Genomic DNA, 26,984 nt, shown 5'->3' with positions numbered 1-26,984 from the left:
CAGTCTCTGGCTCGTCAGGCTCGTTACGTTATAAATGCGAGATCTTCCGATATTTAAAATATCCAAAGCAGATGTGAGTGATGCTCATGGAATCATGGCGCTCAAAGCACAGAGGTGAACATGGATGCTGCAGATTTATATCGAGTGGAAGCTTCTCATGCGTGAGGAACACTGAGCATCTCAGTTGAGCCTTTTCGAGTAAAACTGACCTGACACCACATTCATTACACACAACAATATCTCATTTAAAATGTTATTTTACCACACAATTAGTCTTTAATGAATACAAACTTAATTTCTGGTTGAAACTGCAGTTGCAGCGACTTTGGTTCAAAGTCAGGTGAACTGTGTAGCCCTGAATGCTCGCTCCGGACATCGGGAGACACTGAAATCAAGAAGGCCGGGGAACGCGTGGGGCGCCCCGGAGACGACCGAGCACTCACGGAGAAGGCCGAGGACTCACATGTGGGACGCGACTCATTAGCTAGCTTGTTCTGACCCAAGTGGCGCGCGGAGCTCATCGAAACGGACACGTTTACCACGGGAACACGGAGGAAGAACAACCAACGCCACGTTTTTAGTGAGGTTTCCCCGAGAACCTCCCCGCCGGGCCCAGTGGAGTCCACAGGACTGAAGTAGGTGGCGTCCAGGTGACGCAGGACGTAAATGGTGAGTGGCTGTAAAGTGCGTGCGAGTCCGTTGCTGGTGAATTAGCTGATGTTACTGGGTAAACTGGTGACACACAGCGGTGGCGCCAGGTAAGCATCCACGCTCCTGCGAGTTTCTAGGAACACTTTGTTTGTCTGGCAGGTAGTTTTATTTCATTGTAATTCCTCTTCACAACACTTGATGGCGCTATGATACCGGTAAATGCTCCTCATCCGCAACCTTCTTGGTTTTTCAAATTTAATGTGAAAATCTTTCCAGTTGGGTTTATTTTGAAGGTCGATTGTGATTTCTCTTTTTGGTTTTGATTTTTTTCGTAAATTAAACGGTTTTCCCGTCATTTTTTGGGTGTGAATGGTAATCAGGGGCCACGCCACGTCACATCGGGTCCAAATAAAAAGGCTGTTGTAGGTTCAACTCATCAAATATTGGACCAGAAGCTGGCAGGGGCAGAAGCGGGTTCCAGGTGCCGCTGCTGGACGCTGAGCACTGGGAGGACTCCTGATGCATGCTAGAGACGGCCGGGGCGCGCCGGGGGGTTGTGGAAGTGTCATTGGTAACGGCCAGGGCCAGGTGGAGACAGAGGAAAGCCGGTGGTAGAGCTACTGTGGAGAGCGAGGAGAAGGAAGGGAGGGAGGGAGCGAGGGAGGGAGAGACAAGGGGGAGCAGATACTTGGTAACGCATCACAGCAGGACAAACGATCGAATCTGAAGGTGCTCAGCCAGCGACGGACACGCCGAGGCAGGTAGGACTGGACCCTCTCCCCCTGCCATCATCACCCTGCTGCTGGGGGGCTCGCTGCGGCACAGAGCCCCCCCCCCCCTCCCCCGACTCGCTTTCCTTTATTTAGTTACACATTCTTCCACTCACTTGTGCGCAATTCACGACTTTTACGCGCTAATAGTTGTTCTACTTTGGCATGGTTTGCGCTGTCTTTGACTTTGCGCACTGCGCAGGAGAGAAGAGTTTGAGCGGTCGGTCGCGGACGCGCCGGTGACCGATCTGTCAGTCCGGCGCGAGGACCGAAGACACCTCATTAGCCGAAATGGAGTCGTTCCAGTCACGGTCCGCACCAACTGTTGCTTTTGCGTCTTCACGGGATATTTTACCGGAGTCATGATGAGGTCGCTGGCGTGCGTGGCTGCACGGAGGTGTCAGGTGTTCAGTGGGAGCTCAGGTGGCCCCGCGACTCCAGAGGTGCCTGCTGGGAAGCGCCTCGCGCCGCTTATTTATTCATGTGATACTTGAACGCCACAGCAACGCCACGTTAAAGGGAAACACCGCTCAGTGTCAGAGTGGAATACATATACATACACACATAGAAAGGAGAGTGTGTGTGTGTGTGTGTGTGTGTATTTGATGTGAGTTTTTTTTGGTCTTCATGCAGTAATCCTGTAAGTAATGACTTTACAGAGTAACGCACTGTCGAAAATGTATCCTAGTTCTCACTCTTTGGAGCCAGTTGCAAATTTTGGGTTGCAAGTGTCCAACATAAAACTTAATAAATATGTGTGCGTGTGTGTGTGTGTGTGTGTGTGTGTGTATTTATTCATTTATTCTCAGTGAGCAGACATGAATGATTCCTAAAGTATAGGTCTGTACTGAACTACTGAAGTTTTACAAAAAAACATTTACTTAAGAATGGACATTAAATGTTGCAAACATAGTAATTGAAGTTTTGAAACAGTGTGCGTGTGCGTGTGCGTGCGTGTGCACGGGCCACATGACACCAGAACACCAGGCCAGTGGACAGAACCAGACGCTTACGTCGTCACAACTGTTAGTGACGATGCTCTGGTAGAACGACGTGACTGCTGGGGGACTTCAGGTGTGAGGAATTATCAGATCACTACATGCTTCATCTCCATCATATAGATTATAGATTATGATATAGAAATGCTAATCAGCTTGTGCTGTTGTGGAAGGCTCGGACTTCCCAGCTCAGGTGGCTAACGGGTGATCTGCTCCTGTTCTCCCTCTGGTCCTCCTGCTGCTGACAGAGAACCAAAGACGTGCATTTAGTGCCCGAGCCTTCAAAGTGACCGTCTGCTCTCACATTCAAAGGCACTGATGTTGTATGTGATGAATGTGATTGGCTGGAGAGAAACTGCTGCCGTGTGTTATGTAGTGAATGCATGCCTCTGACTCTTGGCCTCCGAGTGTCTGTCACTCCCGTTGAATTCACTCAGAATACGATGAGAGAGGGAGAAAAAAAATCAGAAATGGAGAATCTATATCTGACACCTTGACTGACAGACTCAAATGAAACTCAATATGAGGACTATGGACGATCCTATGAGGTCTTCGACAGGGAGCAGAGCAAGGTATGAGGACAAGGGAGGATTTCAGATTTGGAAAATTGGAAAGTGGTAAATCTGCAGGAGAGGAAGGAAGTTCGGGTGTGAAAAAGCGTCAGATATTGAAATGATGTGTCTCATTTGGTCCCATGGCAACATTCTTGTAGTCTTGCCAGCCAGTGGAAATGCATCCATGTCCGCAGAGAAAGGCTTGGCACTGACTGCCATATGTGAAAGCATCTGAACACACACACACACACACACACACACACTCACCAGCCACATCATTGAGAAGACTTACACAGCCGAGTAAAATCTACATACTTGTACCTTTATGGATTAGTAAGTTTTCCTCACAGTGCTGGTGTACTGGAGAGCCTCGTACTGCAACCTGTTTCTAATATACTGCATCTCTCACGGTGGCCAGAATACAGGAAACATCAAGAATGCAGTTTATTTAAAAAACACTGCAAACTTTCACCTCAGTGATAAATGTAGTTGGACTAATATCTCTCTGATGGCGTAACTCAAAAACAGACAAGAGGGGGTTTGCTGAATGTAGCGTCCTCACATGGGGAGTCAGCCGGCGCTCCCAGCCGCCAAGGAAACAAACAAACAAACAAAAAAATGCACACAAATCCGTCAAGTGATACGTGAGATATTGACGATTGTGTCAAAATGAATAATTCAGTATGGCTGCCACAGGACGCTAGCAGCAGCAGCAACCAAAGAGCATAAGCATCCAGCTCAAAGTGCCGGCACGGATGGTTAGCGGCCATTTTGAAAAGCTCCTTGAGCAAATTCACATGAGACGACATCACCGAGGAAGTCTTACAACGTGGCAGTCAAGCTGATGTGAGCTGGCTGTTGGACAGACAGGTGCATATTCACAGATGGTCACACGGTCTCGATAAGATCCGCTTCTACGATATTCACCTGGTTCACGTACTGAAAAACAAACGTAAACGCTGTAAAGTTGAAGAGGTTACGTTTTTAATCCATTTTCTAAAACATTCAGAAAAGCAGAGGAATCCCGTTCATCACATTGTTTCCTGATCTGGCGATGGAGAGACTTCATCATCAGACTGATGCGTTGAACGATGACGATACCTGCTGGTACCGGTGTCATCAAGCCTCCCGAGACAAAGGTAACTTTACCCTGCGTTACCTGAACTATCCATCCTATCACTTCATTCCTGTTGCAGAGCTTACATGTCTGTTTACAGGCTCATTTACTCTCCTCAGAGGGGGGCGGTGGAGGGGGGGGGGGCACCTGGATGCCACCCATCCACCACCTTGCAGTCGTTTATGTAAATCATTTGCAGCTATTTAGGAGAACATCTCCCCCGCCTTGAAATTTCTGCCAGCGATTCAGTGCAGGTGCGTTTGTGGGTCAGTCTGGTGCCAGAACTCCTCACGTAAGCGTAACCTGATCTGTGGCTGTCAGGCCGTCTGTGCACACGCACACGTTCAATAATCCGTAAAGAAGTACAAGACATTGAAAGGAGCCTCCTTTCACGTGAACGTGATCAGAACTGGGATGCTGGAAGTTAGAAATCTGCATGTGTGATGGATGTAATCAGGCTGGGACGTGTGCGGGTTTCTCACGTGCTCCAGTTGCTTGGTATTTGAATGAAGATTAAAACACACATTTATCAGTTCTTAGGATGATTGTACACATTTATGAATCATATTTTCCCTCTGAGGATCATGTAATATACACATTTGAGTCCATTATGAGTTTATTTTTTCGTCATAAAAACAGACTGTGGCATTTCTGGAGGTGGGCGTTTACAGTACATCTGCTTACTTTAGCACAATTTTTAGCATTGAGCTCATGCAGGGCTGCGTTTGTTTTATTGCAGCCATATTTCATTGTTATATTTTTTGACAGAAAGATGTTATTTGACTCTATGTGACAGCTTTTTTGTCATTTTTTCACTTTCCTGCCTTTTCCCAGTTGCCTGTTGGTGTCCGCACAACATCCTTGGCATTAGAATTATGAGCATCGCACACTTTTCCCATTCCTACTCTTACCTCCCTCCTGGTCCGGCTGTGTGCCGTCATTAAATCAGCAGAGGCAGTCGGGCAGAACTGAAGAAAACAGGTTGGTGAGGAGCGGAGGGCTGAGAAGATAATTTTGCTCAGCCAGTTGTATTAAAGGTGAATCATCAGTCCATGCATGCTGTGGGCCTTATGGATGTGTTGCTGTGCTTTTCTTAATTTGCAATCAGGAAGGAAGCTCGCAGTACATCAAATCAACGCCTTCTTAGAGAAGATGGCTTAAATGGCTGCTTGTAAAACAAACCATCCACAGTAATCACAGTCTTTTGCAACTCATCCCTGCGTCCCTGTATTGATTTATTCTTGTGTATGTGTGAGAGCACAATAAAGGAATTTGGAATTTTCCTCTAGCAAGGGATGAAGTATTTTAATTTCTCACAGTTTAAATCGAAGTACTTAGCATATTGAATCTTATTCTCCAAAGGAGAGGAAGAAGGCAGTGTAAAACCAACAGCACAAGCCTTCACCAGCGGGTTGGCTGTGGATGAATCCTTGTTGATATTTAGAATGGAATGCTGCCCTGAGGCAGAATGACACCAGGCAGCAGGAGAGAAGATGGGGGTGAAGCGAAACAGGAGGCAGAATAGAACGTGGAGAGAATCAAAGGTCACCTGTGCTGGAGACGAGCTTCTAAATGGTGTGTTTTGATCTTTCAACTGGGATGGGAGCCGTCAGCTGCTGCAGGGGTGCAATGACTGCACTCTAACAGAGAGAAACAAAAGGAGATGAATGAGTGTGTGCAGGCTATCGGCTGCCCTCTGACACAGCCGTCTGTGTTTATGTTGTCTGATATGCACACGGGCCTCTGCGGGGACGGCGCTGCCAACCTCGCTGCAGCTGATAATCGTCCAAACAGGCAAGATTGGCATCAGAGTTTGGGAAGGAGGCTGTCAGTTGCCTTTACTTTATTTGCATTATGTTTGAAGAGGAAATAAAACCTCCTATTGAAAAGAAGTGGAAGCGACTGCCACGTTTTTCAAAGTGCTCCGTCTTTTAAAACAGCGCCACCGAGTGACAGGTTGGAATGGAATTTAGCATCGCGGTTCAGTCGACTGGTGTAGTTTTTGGATTATGGAAATACTCCAGTACACATTCACGAAGTGAGTAATCTTTTGTCCAAATTGGACAAAACGCCCCCAGAGGAGCTCCAAAAGTACATTTTTCATAAAGCACATTTTTATGTAAGAGCACCTGTTAACCTATCGGTGCCAAATTAGTAGCACACAAGTATAATTAGTTTCCCGCTACGCGCCGGACCAACTGTTGGAATAGGCAGCACTTCCTGGTTTTACTAGGATGTAGTTTTCGTTTAAGTTTATGATCATTTTTATTTTTCATTAAGTTTCTGAGTTTTTTTTATTAAGTTAAATCCGCAGAAAGTCTTGTTTCCTTGTCTCGTGAAACTCTTGGAAGCTGCAGAGCAGCGAGAAGTACGAGACAGTGTGTTGAAGTGTTGGTGGCCAGAAGGAGGCGCTGAAGGTGCGTTCACCTGCACAAGTGGGTTCCGATCATCATGATTCTGAAATAACGGGAAACCTGTCGACGTGCTGGCACGTTACTTCAGGTTTATGCTGCTTTTGACGTTTTTCTGTGCTTTTTAGAAGAGTTGTTTGCATTGAACGTCTCTTCGGTGGTGGGACTTTTGTCCCTGGTTTGGTTATTTTTGTATTCACGTCTTTCACAGGAGTTTGGACGCTCAACGATTTGAGTTCATTTCCTCCCCATGAACGGAAGTCGTCCTGAAATGTGAAACCAGCTCGGACGTCTCTGTGGTGGTTAAACACAGCTGTGGTACACAGACACGAGTGGGTTGAAGGAGCAGCTCATCAGTGACATCAGCATCCAGTGTGACAGCGCCACCTTGAGCTCGCAGCATGAATTTCTTTGCTATATCGCTCGCTCGCTCGCTCGCTCACTCACTCACTCATTCTCCAAGGCTCTGACATGTTTGTCAGGCTGCTCCCTCTATGTCTGACCAAAAACTCTTGCCTGAGGTTAGGAAAAGATTGTGGCTTATCAGGTTAAAGTTGTGTTTCAATAATCATTATTAATGTCATTATTATTCAGGCTGTGGCAAATTGCACGCTGTGGCAAATGTGAAAATCTCAGCTGGAAACGGGACTCAAACGACGGTCTCCCACTGGACAGTCTGGGATTTTCTTGTTCTAATGTGGATGTCAACACATCGGCTCTTTTGTCCTGTCAGAATGTCCTCGGATTTATCTTCCTCATATGCACAATCTAAGTCAGCAAAGATTAAATGGTGTGAAATGACAAAACTAAAAAAAAATGCGTTATTAAATGTGAACGCTTAATGACTTGAGCAATTGTCGTGTTACTCATACGCCATTGGATACGAGCGGTTTTTTTTCTGTCAGGATTCACTCTGGCAGCAGCAGAAAGGCTTTCCTGGCTTTTTGAATCTCAGAGATGAAATGACCTCACTTTTTTTGATCAAATTCCTTTTATGGCTTGTTTTTGTGCTCCCATTTTATATTCATTTTCTATTTAATGCATTTTAATCTGCTCTCTCTGTTCTCTTGGCAAATGAACACAAGAAACAGATTTTTCCCGAAACCTTCTCATCAGCCCGATTGTGGCATGAAGGATTCATGAGCAGCAGCAGCTGACCTGCTCAGTCAGACCATCGTCTTGAATATGCCAGAGCTGCGAGGAGACGGACGAACACGCTGTTGCTCTCCATTAACTGTGCGTGTATCCGCAACGTAGAAGCACAAGGAAATGAGCAGGCGTGATCGGAGCAGACGTGCAGCCAGGCGGCGTTGACTCTCCTTAGCTGCAGCTCTCAAATTTAGAATTTATTGCCGTCAATTTTAGATTCACATTAGTGTCAGATCATAACGGATACTGTGACAGTGCAGTTGCAACGCAGCTTCTCCAGGTTGTGAGCCCCCAGAATAATCAGGCTGGCGACCCCTGCTCCCACCCACTACCTGCAATTTATGGACTGATAAATTCCATTTTTGATGTTTTAGCTTTGTATAAATAACTGCACCCTCACTGTCATCATGCGGGCCTGAAAGAACAAAGCCATTTCCCTATCACTGAGGGAAGAGGGTCTAATGAGATGTAGAAATAGAACTGTAACTTCATATTTCATTTTCTCAAAGCTATTTGGGATGAGTGAGACCTGATATGTGTGAAAAAAAACAACCTAAAAACTGTGTTTTAACAAAGTACTTAAAAAATGTTCTCGTAAGGCCAGTAGGTTTATTTTACTGTATTGTACTGTCAGAATTGAGTATAAACCCTTCTTTCAATGCCTGAGTCTGTAAAAACAATTTTAAAAAACCACATGCAACAAATCCTAAAGCCTTGACATTCATCGAGTTTGTGTTTTTGGATGGATTTTCCTTCCTCCATACTCCCAAAATGATGATTTCCCCAAATGGGGACCCTGGGTTGCAGGAGGTTAATTTAAGAACTCTTCTCCAAGTTTCTTTTTTATACCAGTTTTCTTAGTTTTCAAGTGAAGCCTTGATTGTCAATATAAAATCTATGAAAGACAAATTATACCAGTTACACGTGGTGGCGTGCAGAGAATATTTTCCAATCTAAAAGTTTTATTTCAATTTTCACAACCAGTAGGCGACCCCCGTGAACGATCTCGCGACTCCATGTTGAGAACCACTGCTCTACAGGAATGAGACACCCGCCACAAAGAGAATACTCGGGAACTGCTAATTATACTAGATTTCAGTTTTGTAAAACACTAGCAGGCTACTCCGATAATTTGAACAAACGCGACGAGCATGAAAGGTAGTTTTTATCAGGCGATTATATATTTGGGGATATTATTATGCTGATGTCCTCCCATGAGTTGGCGAGCTCTCTGCGTGCAGGCTGCTGGGGTGAACACTGACGGTAGCTGGCTGGAGATGCTGGAGGAAGACTTGGCCTCCATCAGTGCACCATTAGTCTTTAATCATTTTTTAATGTTGCTATTCCACACAAAGCTCTTTAGCATTCACTGGATAAGCCGCACGCAGTCTCCCACACCAGCGTCAGTGTGTGGCTTCTCTCGCCTATTTACTTTTTAGTAGCAATCAGCCCCCCCCAACACACACACACCGAGTTGTGGGAAAAGGTGTGTATGACTTGTGCCTCCTAAGTGCTGTTATGTGTGTGTCTGGACCTGCTGCTGCTGTTAATAACAGTGTCCTCTGCTCCTGGGTAAGCTGCCCTCTCTCTCCCATGGCGGTGTGTGTGTGTGTGTGTGTGAAGCTCCACTGTCGGTAGCACACAGGATCAAAGACGTAGCAGGCAGCGTCTCCAGTGGAAGCGCAGCGTTTGGCTTGGCGCGTGGCCCATTGCCCTATCTTCTGTTTGCCTTGTGATCTTTTATTGAGAGGAAGCTTCAGTCCAGCTACTTTGTAACAGCTTGATCCCTCTGTGTTGACACAGCACTTGTGAATTTGGAAGCGCTTGCGTGTTTGCTCACAAGTGGCGAAGCGCGGCTACAGATGTCATCATGCCAAGAGCGGGAAAAGCGTGAAGCTCGTTGTGGTGATGTTGACGTGTCTGTGGTTTGCATTTGAATTTCTGCGTTCATACATGTGGAGTTAATTTGTGAAGATTGTAATTACGAGAAAAACATGTAAGTTTCATCAACTTTGTTTGATAGAGAGCTGATATTCTAGAATATCGAAATCCAGTATCGTCCCATTGGCTCTTGATGAAGGGAACCCATGGAGATGCGTAGTTCTGGGTGGCCCACAAAAGTACATCCTCCCTGGACCACTCTAGAGGAACCCGACTTAACGTTATTAACGTTTGGTATCATATTTGGCACCACAAAGCTGAAAATAACAACAACCACCGCGGTTGAACAGGCAAAGAATGGTAGAAACTTGAGGAAGAATGAGCCAGTCGGTGCTCTTGTTGGGGGCAACGCTGCACCCTTGGCACAGTCGGTGCTCTTGTTGGGGGCGACGCTGCACCCTTGGCACAGTCGGTGCTCTTGTTGGGGGCGATGCTGCACCCTTGGCACAGTCGGTGCTCTTGTTGGGGGCGACGCTGCACCCTTGGCACAGCCTGCACCCTGGTGGGACCCCGGGTGCAGGCTGGGTGCCAGTTAGCTTCAATTCTGCTGAGACAGGACGTGTTCACGCATTGTTACAGATCTAAAATCAAGGAAGGAGCATTGATGTGGAGGTAAATGTCACCCGAAGGGTGCGACCAGCTGTCGTGGTAACCTCGTCTGTTTCAGGACTGGCTACTAGTTTGCTAAGAACCAGCGATTTAATCTGCATGACCAAACAAAGAGTTTACTCAGCACAAATGTGCCGGTTTGATTGTCATCTGTACTTGGGAAGCTGTCCCATTTACATCAGGACTGCTGTCATGGAAGTGGGATTTGCTGAGTCAGGCTGTCAGAGAGTTGTGTCATCCTGGAAATGAAGAGATCAGGAGGGCGGGAAGGAAGACATTACTCAGCTCGTCAGAGCAGCGCTGCCCCTCCCTCCGACCTGACGAAGCCAAACGTCTCTTAATCTGTGATCGCTGTGCTAATGAGTGATGGCTTTTTCATGAGGACAGAAGGCGAGTAGAAATCTGCCATTGATTTGCTGTGATAATCCAGATTTGGCTGCCGGCTGAGGCGCGCCACTCCCACGGAGAAGGGTGCCTGTGAGGTTAAGTCGAGTCAGACACAATTGCCATGTAATCAATAATATCGAGTGCAGCGAGCTGGGAGATGCAGGCAGACGTCTCTGGAGAGAGTCCAGCAGGTCCGGATATTGCTCTTCACTTTATACTGCTTTGATCACACATTACTGTCTGATAAACTAGGAGACCTCAACTCATTAAATGGAGCTGGATCTCAACCACCTGAAACCCTGCCCCAGGGAGCGATATGTCTCCCTCATTCTGGACGTCTTAAAAATGGTGTCGAAATCTTGATTCAGGTCCCTGTCTCTGCCACGTTGGCAACTATTCCAGGTACAAACATTGGACATGATTTACTGCACTCAAGTAATGAAGTCATGTCATGGCAGGTGGGGGTGGTGCAGTGGTTACCGCTGTCCCAGGAAGGAGGCTGGATCTGTCAGTGTGGGCTCTCTCTGGTGTTGCAGCTCCCCCACCACACCAAAAACATGCCAGTTAGGTTAACAGGAGACTTTAACTTCACCGAATGTGAGAACAGTTGTCTGTCTTGAGTTGTCCAGGAGGACCCCGCCTCTTTCCCTAATGACTGCTGGGATTGATTCCGGGCCCGCAACCCTGGACAGGATAAACGGTATTGATGACGGATGGATGCATGGACAGAAAGTCATGGGTGATAATCATGGAATGGAAGAAAAACTTATTCTGCCCTTTTATAGCGAGCTATCTTGGAGTAGATAGACTTTTTATCACTCTTTGAGGTATGGAGAAACGGGCATCCTGGACCCGGGCTTGGGACGGCGTGACAGCACAGTAAATACACAACCCTCTGATGAGAGGTATTTGTTTTGTTGACATTTTACATCAGGACGCAGGAGATGTAATTATCTGCCAAAGCTTAGCCCAAAGCAAAAAAGCAGTTTGCAATGACTAAGTTAAGTTGTATGATATATCAAACAAAGGAAGAGACAAGAGCCAACTTAAGTTCCAACAGGAAAGTGAGAAACAACCGTTACGAGTGGAGAAAACAGAAAAGGCGAGTGAGAGACTGGTATGACGTGCTGCTACGGGTGATGGAGGTGAGCCACAGATGAGCAGTGACTCTGACAGGGTGAAGGAGTTGATGGATAGTGACAGAGTAGCCAGTGGAGGTGTCCTCCGCACTATGATTGATCATTGCGTAACGGACTGATCCTGAACGTCCTGGCCTGTCCTACCGCTACGCCGCCTCATTCTGTCTCTTCGGATGGATTCATTGATCAGTTATGGACTGTGATTATTTGCTGAGGGGTGGAGCAAGGATGCATTGGCTTCTCCAGAATTAAAAAGTTTTGAGTGAGTGAAGAAATGCAAGGCCGTGGATCAAGAGTATTAAAAACCAGTGAGAGAATAACCAAGGCTGGGCCCCTGGGACACCAGGTCCGCTCCTGAGCTGACTGGAGGAACCGTGCTGTCATATTATACAGAAAAATAATGCCATCAATTAAGCTGATTAAAACAGAATACAGTTGCACTGGCACTGAATTCTTCTATCTACGTGTTTTTTATGGCTCACACCTGATGTAGGTTTGCTTTTCTGGGCCAAATTTTCACAGTTTCACTTGAAAGTTGCTCGATACTTAGTGGAAACACAAGGAAGTGTATTAACAGTCGGCAGTACTGAAAGATAACCTTCACCTTTGTGTCATTACTGTGCAGGTAGGTTTAGGGCTGTCTAAAAAAAAAAGACACATGGTAATAATCAGAAGCTTATTTTATCTTGCCAGTCCACTTCTGCTGTTCCTGTGTGCTCCTCCAACACCCTGGTTGTTTTCCTCCCTCTCACACAGCCTTTTGTCATGGAGCACCACCGTCAGCAGCATGTGTGCTTCCTAGACAGCGCAGATTTATGAAAAGACCTCTCCAGCTGTGAAATACTTGTTGAGAAACAGTTCAATGGAGTGACAAAGAACTGAAGTTGTAACATATGTTACCTGCAGCTGGCTTTGCCACTCTGCTCCAAGACTTTGTAGCTAAATGAAATTTGTCTTTTGCTCTCCAAGTATAAAAAGACAAATGGGATTTAAGACTTCCTGTATTACATCACGACATGAAGCTAACTACTACCTTTCTGGAGATACTAGCTTTTGTTTGTGCTTTTAGTTGGCCACAATTTAAATTCTCGCCACTTCGGCTGGGATGGTGACAGACTACCACACAGCAGAGATATCTCCAGACCTCTGCAAAACTTAATTTATCTCTGCATAGCAAAATACCCAGGGGTAAGTTCGGGAAATTGTTTGTAATTTGGGTGAAGTGACCCTTACAGTTAAGTAAACACTTTAGTGTTGACAAAAGAACTGGTGTGCAGTTTTAAAATTAACTTTGTGATTTGCAAGCGAGCGGAATGACAAATACAGATCGAAAGACAAGAAACAATCAGTTCTCTTGTATATCTTAAATGATATCTGCTATGTTTACTTACGCTCTCCTCTTCATCCCCCGTGGAGCACAAAGCTGCTCCCTCCATCACAGTTTGTCCTTGGCAACATGTTGAACATCCTCACCGCTGCACCTGTGCTGTCGGGCCTCCCCAGTTCTCCTCTGCCTGGCGGTGTCCATTCAAAAGCAGCCTTCAAAGGGTTTATGCTCCTCACAAACCATAAGACATTTTAACTTTACTAATGCATCGTTACGGAGACTAATCAGCTAATATCAGCAACTCCCGTTTTTAATGGCTCAGAGCAGGACAGGAAGTAGCAGCCGATGAGCACTGATAAGAGGTGTTTTGTAAGTTTGACCACCTGGTGCTCTGCTGTAGGGCAGTGCATCTGGAATGCTGTGTTTGTGAGTGTGTGTGTGTGTGTGTGTGGGGGGGGGGGGTTCTTGGTGAGAATGTTTAATACTGGATCCTCCTGCCTCCTGCTGAGAGCAGAGAGTGGGATGCTGCTGCAGAAAAGGCTGCAGCTTCTTTCTTTCCTTGGCGTTGGCTGCTATCTCCAGCCAAACGTGTCTGTCTCAGCCAGTATCCATCACTCATCTTCACCCAGTCGTCATCTCGGAAATGTCCTTTAGCATTTGAAGGAAGGTGTAGTGAAGCGGCGTGATAAGGTGTAAGGGGGGTGTGAAAGATCAGCTGTGTGGCAGCGAGGTGCTTTCACACAGAAAGACGACGGTGCATGAATCATCCACCTTCCTGCATTATACAATGGCACATTAAACAGTCATCGATCTTGAAGTTTTGTCTTTGTACGACACTTCTCCACAACAAGGCAAGTCTGAAGTTAAAGAAGCACATAACCATCTTATTATCCATCGTCCCCTGATTCAGGCAAGCAGACCTTCTCCACCCTGACTGGTATTTAGCTTCGCACATCGAAAGGAAGTGGGTGGGAAGCGCTAGCATATTTAATTCAAAAGTAGCCAAACTGGTTCTTGCCTGCACTATCATAATGAAGGTTGTATATAATATTCACCCCGAAATAAATGTAAGACTACCAGATATTCTCATCTTTGAATCAGACCCATAGCTGGAACTACTTGATGGCTGGGTTCGCTGATTTGATGCAGCACCTAAAAGCCTCACTGTGATTAAAGGCCCCAGAAAGTCAAAAGTTGTTTTGTTGACGAGAAGACCAGCGCTGCTGCTAATCGTGGCTGACTCTGTGAGAGAGGATGAGGAGGATCACTGCTGGACAAACAAAGATCTTTAACCAGAACAGGTTGTGGAAGCTGAGCGGGCACGGCAGGTATGCTAAACTGACCACCCATTACCGTTCATTGTGCTAAGCTAACTAGCATCTGTCAGTCTCTTTGGGGAAAGGTAACAGGACTTCATTGAATCGTGACATCAGTTAGACCTCTCTGAGCTACCATTCCTCATGTGTTGTTACAGAAAGTGATGCTGAGGAAACACAAATCCAGATTTCAACAAATGTTCCTTTTTAAACGGACACACACATGCACACAGATCGAAGCGAAGTAAAATCTGGTCAACTGGACGTAAGTCTATCTTGAAGACGTGTCACCTCTCATCCGAGAGGCTTCTTCAGTTCTAGAGAAGAGTGTGGAAGCTCCAGCTTATAAACCTATGTGGGAGTGGTCAGTGCTATTGTGGTGGAAACGACCCTCCCGAGACTCACCTGGCCTCCCCAAACGACAGTCGTTGTGCGGTGTCAGGGAGTTTCAGGGGTGGTCGTTAGGGAGTTTCACCGACCACTCAGATGCTAATGGGCTGTGCTGGCATCAGCCGTTCCACATGGGTCTTTCAGCTGAGCTCTTTGGGGAAGCTTTGAAAGGACTTGGTTGTAAATAGGTGAAAGGAAATGTCGCAGTCCACCTCCTCTGTTCAAAGATGGTTTCTCTATCCTGACGTGGATGGCTTCTTTAACTCCTCTTTCAAACCATCTGTCCTCTCTGTCGAGGATTTGGACATGGTCGTCCTGGAAGGAGTGGCTTTCCTCCTTGAGGTGGAGGAAAACCGCTGAGTCCTGTCCTCCAGAGTTGGCTCTTCTATGTTGGGCCATGCGCTTGTTGAGGGGCTGTTTGGTTTCCCCTATGTAGAGATCCACACACATCATGCACACAGAGGTGTTTCCACAATAAGGAGCGACAGACTTTTGGATATCTTGCGCCTCTTTCTTACTCACCTGTAAATTCGAGCTGCTTTGTCTGAATTGAATCCACCACACGTCTTTATCAGCAGCGCAGCGACTGGACAGCGAGCAGAAACACAAAGGAGCGCATGTATTGTATTTTATTGCTTCTCACACATATCTGTGTGTTTAGCTATTTCTGCTATCAGATACCTGAGGGGGAAAACACTGTTGTCTATGCATGGAGGGTTTATCATGAGCTGAAACAGAGTGAGCTCTAGGGAGAAGAGGAATTTAGACAGATAACCCTTCAAAATTAAATTGTCACCATTTGAGATTGGTGACCGGTGAGGCCTTGCTAGAACAAGAGAAGGTGATGTGAATGGAGAGAAGAAATCGCAGGGAGGAGGATGAGAGGTAGTAGAGGTGGAGGGGAGGGGAGGGGAGCTGCAAGCCCTACAGCATCTACCTACCTGAGCTGCCTCCTAACGGGATATGACAATAGACAAACACATGACCGACAACACCTCAGCTGAGCAGCTACAGTTAATTGAAGGCACGTCTTTACTCTCCTGACAGCAGCGCTGACAGAGAACTCCTACCATCAAACATCCTGGACCAGCAGGAATCTTAATCATGCTGCACATCCAGCGAAGGAGGACGTACACAAGCTCAGTACTTCAGTCAAAGTACACATCCCTCTGGACTCCTCTACAAGTGAAAGTTACTTAGCAACGTATTGTTTTCACGATGCCTCTACAGACCTCGCTGGGAACCTACCATCTGTAGTACTGTGTTTGAGTGAGCGGACTATGGAGCGCGAGAGGAGCCGGAGAATCTGAGCAGCGGTCAGTCTTGTTCCTACTCTCACCTGTGGTCGTGAAATATGGGTCACGACTGAAAGAACAAGCTCGTGGATGTAAAGGATCGAAGCATAGTTGTCCGTCACTGACTCTGGTGTAGAGGCTTTGGCTCTAGTAAGGGCGTCTCCGTAGGGAGGGGTTCCAAACTGAGAGGAGGGCGCAGGGCAAGCCAAGGACCAGGTGGAGAGTCATATCCCCACGCTAGCCTGGGAACTGCTCAGGATGCCCCAGTCGGAGCTGGTTTACGTGTCCAGGAAAAGTTGAAGGTTCCCCGCTGGAACTGGACCTGACGTTGGATGAAACAATAAACTTACTAAGCTGACAGAAAGAACGACAAAACTCAAACATGAACATAAAACATGGCCACGGGCGTTCTGCTTCAGGATCACCCTGATCACCTGTTGCAAACACACACACACACACACACACACACACACACAAAACCCAACAACTTATTTTAAAGCTTCATGTGTAAAGGTAACAACCTTCATAGAAATATTTTTCTCAGAGATGTAGTCGAGTGAAAGCCATTCAGTTACAAAGAAAGAAGTACTCTCAAGTACTCCAGTACCTCTACTTAGTTTCTTCCCACCACTGTACATGTCAGATGTTGGGTGCCACCATCCAGCTGGTTGACAGCAGCTGTGCTATCAGTTCAAATGTCACTGACACTTTTGTTGTCCTTTTTGCATCACACATCACATGAGAGTAATTACTGTACAACAGACAATTAAGGGAGCAGAGTGTCTCGATTATGGCTCTTAATGATGTGGATTTACCCCTCTTATCAAGGACTCTCTGTCTCACACACACACACACACACACACACTAGGAAACACCTTTGAGCATGCGGAGATGCTCAAGGAGGTCTTTTTGCTGTCCTGTAATTATCTAGTTCCTCATCAGTCCTCCCCACTTACACAGTAATCACATAAGGAACATTTGGACATTATGTGGCAAGACTGAAAGTGTAATGTTGGTAATTAGCTAACAAAACGATGGTGACTTTGTTTGTGTGTGTGTCTCATCAGGTGCAGGTGATGTCGTGGAGTGTGGGTTTAGGTGGCAGGATGACATTTGCCAAGCTCCTCCTCCCCTTCTTAATCCTCCACTCTGTGTGTGAAGGTGAGTCCTCCTCACAGCAACTGCTGGTGTTCAGGTTTGTCTGTATAATTCATGCAACGACCATTAATGTCACAGCATCGGACAAAAGCAGTGCGGGGACTGCACCAAGCGATCTTTTTAGAGGTGCATGTGCTGCGTTCAGAGTGTGGACCGTCCGTTAGATGTAAAGAGATAGAGATTAAAAATATGTGTTTGATTTTAAAAAACAAGTTCTTCAAATACATGATCATGAATTTATCTGATGCATGTATGTGTTTAACAGGCATATCGAATACCAGTAAGATAAACTAGACCGTGGCAGCGTTGTTATTTAGTTCCATAGTTTCTCTCCCATTTCAGTTCCTCCCTATTTCATTACCTGTTTTGATACTTTCGGCCCGTTTCTTTTCACACTAAATCTCTGTCAGCACTTCACTCCTCTTTCTCCTCTCCTACCTCATCTGTCTTACATAATGTGGCACATTACTCGGCCTAAGAACCTCTTCCAAATATTTGTCTTCCTCGAGTGTGTTTTATGAGAGTGAGGCTGATAGAGTGAAAGGGCTTCGATGTTGTGGAAAGTCACGGTGCATCTGGCAGAGACATGCAGGAGACACCTCCCATCACACACAGCACTGAAGCAGTGGAGGAAGTTATTAAGTGACTGCCACAGCTTCTCTCCATCAAGCACAATACGTTTATCAGGGTTGTTTTTTATCTCTGTCCCTGAGCCTCTCACTCTTCCCTCATAGCTTGTGTTTCCCCTCTGTATAACCTCCGCTTCCCTTCTTAACTAACTCCTGATCCAGCAAACTGTGATTATTTTGTGTCTATAATCTATTGGCGTTCTGCTGTCCATGCCTGACGCAGCCACACAGCAATTAAGCCACAGGTATAGATGAGACTTGGTCCACTCTCCTCCATTTTCTCAGTAAACACGAAGAGCCACGCTGGATGGACATCTTCCTCCAGATATGTGGACTGAAAAGCTCAGACTCTGAAAGCACAGCCTCACTTTATCAGCCGCTGACACATCAGCCGGCGTGGCCTGGCCTCCTCTTGCCTCTGCCTCTCTGAGGTTTGCTGCCCAGCTCAGCTGATCAAAGACCATCAGCTTTGTTCCCCGATCTCAACAGAACAGCTTGTACCACACTGGCACACCATTCACCCCCAAATATGTGACACACTCTGAATTCTCTTCCGTGTCAGTGTCATGCATACACACTATGCTGTGCATTGGATTGAACGTTAACATACCTTGCCACAGAGGCAAGTAATTAATGAACATGCAAACTTTTTGGGGAGTCTTCTCATTGGTCATCGTCCCCAGAGCCAGAGAACGACATCGATGTGCTCCTCTCATCAACTGACTGCTACTTAGCTTAGCGCAATGAATAGCAGTGAATGGGAAGTGCTAGCATATCTACTTCAGAGGTCATCAAATAGATAATCTGTTTGTGCAGCAGTAATCCCCCTCAACCTCTCTTACAAAGTCAGCCACGATTAGCAGCAGCAGTCAGTCTTCAACCAAAGTTTAGTATGAGGTGGTGAGCCCAGCACAAGTAGGTCCGACTCTGTGTCTGCCTCCAAAATTACAACGGCTTACAATTTTTTAATTGTTTCCTAAAGTTCTAGCACAACTGTAGTCATATTAATGAAGGCAAAGAACATGTTGGGGGGAGGTGTATTTGATGGCGTCTGAAGGGGGCATGCTAACTCTTCCCTTCCACTGGCGTTCCTTGTGCTAAGCCATGTTAGCAGGTCTCTGTGGGTCTCAGCGCCCTGATGCACACACATACATGAGAGGGGTCTCTATTAGTGGTGCGAGGCACCCACCTGACACGTGACCAGAGTCCATCCATACCTCCTGACCCATCCAATATTGCCAAGTTTGTGTATTTATTATTGCTGTATTAATTATAGCATAACCGTCTTCTGGAGGACCCTCTGTGCTGCTGATCCTGCCTGCTGGCATGGGAAGAAGCTTGATAAGCAAATTATTCCAATCAATGTTTTTCATTGTTGATGGAGCAAAACAGGAAACTCTTCATTAAAGATATAAATTCTGTGTCTCTCTTGCACGCTGCTCCCTGCATGCTGCTTTTGTCCTTCTTTGACCCACCTGCCTGAGCGCCATATTTTCTAGAGAGTAGACTTGAAACTGCTCTCCCTGTGAATTGTGGGCCGGCTGCACATCACCATTATCTGGCTTCTTGTCTGGCTCTGGGGAGGATGGCAAATCAGTGCACACCCCAAAAAGTTGGAGTGTTTCTATAGTACACAGACACACACACACACACACAGACACACATACTCAAGGAGATCCACTGTGCTGAATGGGTTTCATGGACCCTCGAGGCATAAATGACTCCCCAGACAGACCATGTAAATATTTTATTCAAGTTAAAGTGTGAAAATAATGATCTGAACTGACAGCACTTTCATACTGTTTGATTTTCTCTGTTAACGTCTTCCTCTTCTTCTTGTTATCCCTACAACCTTATTTAATGTTTCACTAAGAGGCAGTGTGTGAGGTTATTAGGCATGCTTGCTGCTAGCTAAACAACTTTACTATACAATGGTGTATAAGATCATCCGAAAATGAAGAGCAAAAAATTAAAAAAGTTGTTTTTACTGTTTGTGTTGTTTAAAAGCAGCATCGTAGGCAAAACAAAAATCAGCAGAGGTCGTTGCAGGATGTAACGTGTGTTCGTGTTGTCTCTGGTCTCTGCATCACAGGCTCCAACCAGCCACCACGTTTCCTGAACTACTTCTTCTCCACCTACCTTCTCATCTACGAAGACATGCCTGTCGGTGAGTGTCGGATGACTGACAGGAGGCTTCATGTGCCGTGTCTGTGTCATTTGAGGAAAGTCCAGTAACGCATCTTTTCCAGTCGCTTCATCAACTCTGCACAGGAAATTTGGGTGTCGGTGTCCCTTGAACATAAACTGAAAAAGATAAAACAACATGTAAAGTGAGATGTCGTCATGGACACTGACAGTGAAAGTCATGGACGTCCTCCGTCTGGTGACTCTCGGCTCACACCAAATCCAGAAAACTGCAGTAGTTTGGGTTTTCCTGGCGCTGAATAGATTTGGTATCTGCATCATGATTATTTTGCTGATATCTTATGTCTCACTGCTGGTGGGGTTTGTAAAAGGAACACCATGCGTACCTCAGTTGTAGTCCTCCAGGATCTATTTTCCCTCTCGTATTTATTTTCTGTCGTTTTTGTTGGTTGCAGTGATTGACAGGGCAATTTGGTGATGTCTGGCTTTTCATCATTTCTCAGGGTGTCACAGGCCTGGAATTAGAATCCTTTATATTGGTTTGATTTCCTGGACTAACTTCTTTTTTGAATCACGTGACCTTTACTCTCTGCCAGTCTGTCATCAGGGCGTAGTTATTCTGTGCCTCCATGCCCAGGTTTACAGCATGTGAGCAGCTGCATATTGCAGGCAGACAACCTATAATTGTTGCTTCTGTCAGTTTTTTTGTTTGGGTCACCAAAGTTCAAACTACAAGCCAAGCGGCCGTTATCATGGCCGTCCAGACTCCATCGTGTTTATCATCATCATCTAGTTTTGTACTGTCGCCAGGGAAGGTGACACTACATCATCATTATCATGACCACAAACACCGTGTCTTTCATAGTTGTCTGGTTTGGCGTCTTTGTCCAGCAGCAGCAGTCCACCGTCTCTGGCGCGCCCCCATATCTTCATTCAGCTGGTGCACCAGTGTAGGGTTGGCTGTGGCTAATTTCAATAACCACTCTGTCCAGGTTGCCCTCTGGCTATGAATCATGGTGTCCTCTGTCAGCTGGGCTTGTGTCCAGCAATACCTTCCACTGGTCCAAAGAGCTTTCAGTCATTTCGCCGGCCCAGCCCGTGATGGCTTCTTCAGCGGTGTTATTATGAGGGTGGGCTGAGTGATTGGACAGTGACAATTTGTCAAGATTATTGTTTATTAGCTCAGCAGATGTCCTCGTCCAGGAGGCCCTCCAATGCATTAGCTCATGAACACACAGACACGCACCAGCACACGAGCTGCCACGCCAAATGTTTGTGTGAGTGGAGGATGCGACACGATGACGAAGAGCAGAAGGTCTTCATCCTAAACACTTCCTCTCACAAGGTACCCGATCATCCTGAACGAGTCGTCTGCCAGCAGCGTCGATGCTGACATCGCTCTGGCGCTTGATATCATAAAGGGCAAATTAAGAATATATATTTTTCATCTCAAGGTTGACTTCAGAGATTGTGTAAAGAATACAGAATTGTTCAACTGGGCTCTCAGGGCATTGCGGAGGCGATTTAATCACATTCCAAACTTCATACCTTCTTCTCGCCCTCATCAGGCTATTATTTTTCACAAATTTGATGAACATAAATGGGCACCTGTCTGAGTGACTGGAAGACAAATTGCATGACTTGAGCACCAGGATCAGGTTTGAACCACCTCTCCAGTTACCATGGAGGTAGTTTTGCTACATCTCTGAGGGTGATGTAACACTGTCGGCTTCATGGAGGTTCAGAGGGTTTGCTCGCTTGGTGTGGAAGTGCAGCAGCTGAGTGACACGTGCACAATAGGACCATTATTACTGTCTAATGGAGACCATCTAAGCAGACTTTCGTCATTGAAATCAGATCTGCTGGTTCTCACACTCGCAGCACTGTTGCTCTGTGTTAAGGTGCAGTGCAACATGCCATCGTTACGGTGATTCTTCCCCCACAAGTATAATTTGCCTTTCAAGTGCATGCCTTCAGCTCACATACTTTCATTGGGACACAATGCAGGAAGAGCCAGCCATGTATATGTAGCTTTAAAGCTAAAGGCGCCCCAATGACTACCAACTACAAAAAAACCCAAAACAAAACGGCAGAACTGCACAAAAACGTCCATCTAAAAACTCTCAACTGCATTGTCCGGCATAGTCCACATCGTCTCTGTTCATCCTGACGCTCGGTGATCCACAGTCACGATGATTTGAGCTACGAACAAAAAGATTTCCAGTTCAGCGTTGAGGTGTCGTGTGCGTCTGCCCTCGATCGCCCTCTGACCTCCTTCCTCTACAGCCAGGTGTTCGGTTCCTGGACCGGGACAAGATGTGTGAGACGCTGCTGCTAGAGAGCAACTTGAACAGGATACATAAGAATGTTGAATCCCGTGTACTGAAATTTTATAACTGATTTGGCTGATAGCCGTTATTCAACAATGTCGGTGTCAGTTTCAAAACAAGTTTATATGATATTCACCTTTTGTATATTTCTAAGACATTTTGAAAAGTCTACAATAACATGTTTATTGTCTTTTCCTCATTATTAAGGATTAAGAAAGACTTGAGGGGAAAGGCCATGTCTGTCAGCACCGGTGACACGCCGATATGATTGCATATTCCTGGATTTGTGCCACACTGGGAGACCAGTAGAGTTTGATTGTGCTGTGACAGTCTGTCATGCAGACAAATATACCTCCCAGGGTTTGATTTATCCCGGCTCCTGTGATTCAGGGTTCCGGTAGTGGTCCGCGGTACCCTGCTGTGATACAATAATGATATTTAAAACATAGTTTGGCACATCGTGAACGAATTCCATCATCCGTTCCTGAACATTTCTATCTGTCTTTCAGTATTCTGGGCACTTGTGTGTTGAGTGTTCTACACAATAACTACACGTCTCCAGATGCTGTGAGTGTACATGCGTGTTTGTCACTTCCAGGCAGTGGGATCATTTACTCTTACGTGTAAGTAGAGGCAGATAACAGTGTGTGTTGTGTCAAGAAATGAGATGTGTAATTGGACTGAGAGAGCACTTTGATTAAACGCTCTCATCTCCTAATCCACTTTGCCCTGATTCTGCAGATTAAGCTCTTTACTGAGTAATTAACTCGGGAAGACACAACATTTCTTCAAAATGGGAAACTTCCACCACTGCGCTGGAATGTCTGCAGGTTTATGCCTATTGAGCATAAAGCTTCACTTTCTGATTAGATTCAGAAGTTTGGTTGAGGCCACTGCTATGAAAGAGCTCACGTATGCAGGAGAAGATGCTCTGTGTGTGTTGTGTCATAAGACAAGCGATCACACGCCGGACAGATTTGACTTGTAGGGTATTTTGCATGCCTTTAACATGGTGTACAATATCATATGTGGTGTTTTTATTATGTAATATTTACCTGTCACTGTTCTTTTCTTGAGGTCTGTGCTCAAAAATGTAAAATCTGGTGGTAACTAGCACCAGGAGGACAATGAAAACGCCTCCCGATTTCTCCTCATTCCTCTCTCAAACCTCCTCTGTTTAAACCTTTTCACTCCTGCTCTGCTCCTTCACATTCTTCCACTGCCACAGCAAATACCTTGCACTTTTAATTAGCTCTGTGGCATTCCTAATTCAATAATAATTAAGGAGCTGGAAGTAGCCCCAAGGAAAGACTTATTGAAGCCTTCCCCTCAACATGTTGATAATGTCTCTGTATTCTGGCTGCAGCCAATTCCCTGCTGTCAGCTGCCTGGCACACGCTGCATTAACTATGGCTTGTCAACACCCTCTCCTCCGGACACTGAGCTTCCTCAGCCTGTGCTCGCGCTCGCTCGTAAACCCAGCTAGCTACTCCAGATTGATGTTGCTCTGCTTTGGACTGATGCCTCCGTATACAAAGGAGAAATGCCGCTGTCGTCGTCCTCCTCATATCTGGTTGGTCCGGGTCGCGGGGGCAGCAGCCTCAGCAAGGACGCCTCGACTGTCCTCTCCCAGCCACTTCCACCTGCTCTTCCGGGGAATCCCGAGGCGTTCCCAGGCCAGCCGAGAGATATAATCCCTCGTGTCCTTGGTCGGCCTCGAGGCCTCCTCCCCATTGGACATGCCTGGAACACCTCCAGAGGGAGGCGTCCTCACCAGATGCCTGAACCACCTCCACTGACTCCTCTACATGGTAATGATACTTTGGTGGGGAAAAGGCTTGAGTGCTTTTTAGTTTGTTGCACTTTGCTGGGAAGATACTTCCAAGCCCTAGCAGCTCTTTAACCCTTCCCTGGAGCTTTTCATGAATGCATCCATGCTAGCATAGGCCAAACATCCAGGAATAATATGGATTTGCCCCATATGAGCAACATTTTACTCATGGATTGCATCACATGAGCACAGCAGGTAAAGGAGGAACAAATGGACGTTGTTCTGTTTGAAGGAGGAAGTCTCAGCTGAGTGTGATGGAATTTCTGGTTTGAAGCTGCGCCAGAGGAAAGTAAGACGGAGCCGGAATCAGATGCTCATGTTTGTGAGTCTCAGATCTGATAGTGATGCTTCAACAAGTGTGCTTCATGATCCCGTAGTTAAAACAAGGAGTATGCACACTGCTGCTGTTTCTTTTACAGTGTTTTTCAGCGAGCGCTGTCACTGCAGTCTCAAACAAAGACCTTCAAGAAGCAAAGCAGTTTGGTGCTGTGATCATTTTCAATCAGGGGAACTTCAAATGCTGCACATTGTTAAATTACTCCCACACCGCGGTTGATCACGGCCGAGGCTTTCAGGCGCAGCTTGTTCTCCACGTCTTGACAAGGCGCTCGACACTGCGCTCACCTGGGTCACCAGGAACACACGCGCCGAGTGTGAGGTGCATGGGATGAACCCGCGCACCCACGTACCTGCACAGCTCCTTCCATTAAAGATGGACTTCATGTCTTCATGGTGCCAGCAGAGCTTGTTGCTTTGAGCCTCTATGCCCTCCTGCTCAAGTGTTTTTGGGTTTGTGTCAAGAAATCTGTCTTGGACCCGAGCTGGGGACACGACCATTATGTGGCCTTACTGCTGGAAATTCTGTATGAGTTAGTCTGCTGATCCAAACATCCGACTCACGCTTTGACATGTAACTGTAAGGGAAGCAAATTCCAAACATGTATTTAATAAATTCTGTTCCTCTCTCATTTGAAAAAAGTGAACATTTGGACCAAACTTTTGACGTGGCTCTGTTTACATGCAGCCGCGGAAATTCTGACCCTGAAGACAGAGGGTGGAACCAAGGTTTGCTGTCATCGTTTCCCTCCTGTCCTGCTAAAGTTTTACACTCTGTGAGAGTTTCCATCAAGTTGTCTACCAATGTGCTTTCATGACAGAAAAGCCAAGGGACCCCTAAGATGATATTCTCATTTCTGTGCCTGGCCATAAACAGCCTCAAGGTGACAAACTGCTGCCAAAACCCAGAATATTCTGGAGACTTGTCCGAAGAATGTGCCCGAAACCTGAATGACGTCAACGTTCCACACCCCTTAATTGGAAAAAGCTTCATACAGAAGACGGCCACCTGCCAAAAAATGTAACCTGAATATTCTATTAACATTATCAAATTTGACAGGTCGTCATTTCCAACATAATATTGGCACGTCAAGGGAGCCTTTGAAGGCAGAAAGGAGCTTCAGCAGCATCTTTACTCTTTTCTAGATGTTTTATGTTCTTTTTATCAGCCAACATAGCCGAAAACTTCAGAATCAGTGTGAACCCTTAATTTCTTTTTTGACATTTACAACACCTAAAATTACTTTGCTGGCTGATTGTTTTACAGAAGAAAGACCGATCTAATATCTAATATAATCGAGAGCAGAAACAGAAGCATAAAAAGAGAAATAAAAGAGATGAGGGTGATAAAATGAAAGGGTAATCAGCGTATTGTCGGGGGGGGGGGGCTTCTTTTTGAGTGGATTCCGCGTGGCTGGCTGGGATCCAGGGCTGTCTCCTCTTGCAGGGTACGTGCTCCAGATATTTGTTGCTCACTGGCTGTGGGTTGGGGGGTGCAGAAGTTTGTTTATGCTCCCACTTTCAGCTCTCATTTAGTCAAATTGGCATGCAATGTGTCTGTCCTGTCTGCATCTCTGGCAACCGCCGTTGTATCTGTCACTGTTTGTGAGTTTGAGTTGGTGGATGCGCTGTGTGCGTGAGAGTGAGACTGACTGTGTCTCTGTCTGTTTGTGTGTGGTTCTTGGTTTTATAAATCCTATCTACCAGCTGCAGAAGTGAAGTATTTCTCACTGCTGAGGTTGGAACCACCTGGTCTCAGCAGGAGATGAGTTCCAAACATGTCCGGGGGACATTCTTAATGACTGTTAGTTTTCCTCTCCTCGCCTACCTCCCTTTAGGAAGGAGAGGCACTTGATCGTCTTACTTCCTGTGACAGCTCTCTGCTGTCATTTAGCTTCTGCATTGACTCCCACAATGGCTTTCCAATAATGCCAGCGGACTGCCGTCCGTGAGGGACCATGAAGGACCTGTTTTTGTTTAGTCAATCATCCTTTATCTCTCCCCTGTCGTGCCCCCCCCCACACACACACACAAACACACACACACACCCCTCCTCCTCCAGGAAATAATGGGGTCCATGGTTCAGCAGTGTTTGCAAACACCATCCATCAAGACAGTGTGCTCCTTTCAACGGCCTGCACGCATGACGCGTTGGTGTCATCCTGAAACATGCAAACACTCCTAACAGTCTGGCCTGCACTGCAACGCTGCTTCTAAAATTCCTCAAAGGCTGAGCATGCCGCATTTACTCATACATAATAAATTAAATTTAATCAGTTTTTCTTGATCTGGGTTCCTCTTTAGCTTCCTCACTTTCACTCTGGCTTTTCTGCATACACTGCAGAAAAGAAATGTTTATTTGAACAAATCATTTTGCCCCAAATTAAGTTCCAAATTATATGCAACTCTAGATGTGGTGTGGGGAAATGATGCAGAATGCAGCTTCAATGGAGACATTAATTTTCTACAAAAAGTAGAAAAAGTCAGGTCGATCGTATTCT

At 46.1% G+C, this 26,984-nt stretch overlaps 1 protein-coding gene across 3 annotated transcripts in view; it reads left to right on the top strand.

The window, feature by feature from the left end:
- The first annotated feature begins 434 nt into the window (after positions 1-434).
- cdh23 (cadherin-related 23) overlaps positions 435-26,984 on the top strand; it is a 169,479-nt gene continuing 142,929 nt past the window's right edge. For 2 of the 3 annotated variants that reach the window (XM_086181277.1, XM_086181275.1), the window contains exons 1-3: positions 435-669; positions 17,122-17,215; positions 19,934-20,008. In XM_086181277.1, coding sequence (XP_086037403.1) covers positions 667-669; positions 17,122-17,215; positions 19,934-20,008 — 172 coding nt within the window. In that variant the 5' untranslated portion in view covers positions 435-666. Of the gene's footprint in view, positions 670-1,310; positions 1,413-17,121; positions 17,216-19,933; positions 20,009-26,984 lie in introns of those variants that run through there. The other variant, XM_086181276.1, reaches the window with a different exon arrangement.

Source organism: Aulostomus chinensis, chromosome 16 (genome assembly GCF_037954235.1).
Source record: "Aulostomus chinensis isolate RoL2024-O1b breed Wild chromosome 16, RoL_Achi_v1.0, whole genome shotgun sequence".
Lineage (NCBI taxonomy): Eukaryota > Metazoa > Chordata > Actinopteri > Syngnathiformes > Aulostomidae > Aulostomus > Aulostomus chinensis.
This window is presented reverse-complemented; position numbering and strand designations above follow the sequence as displayed.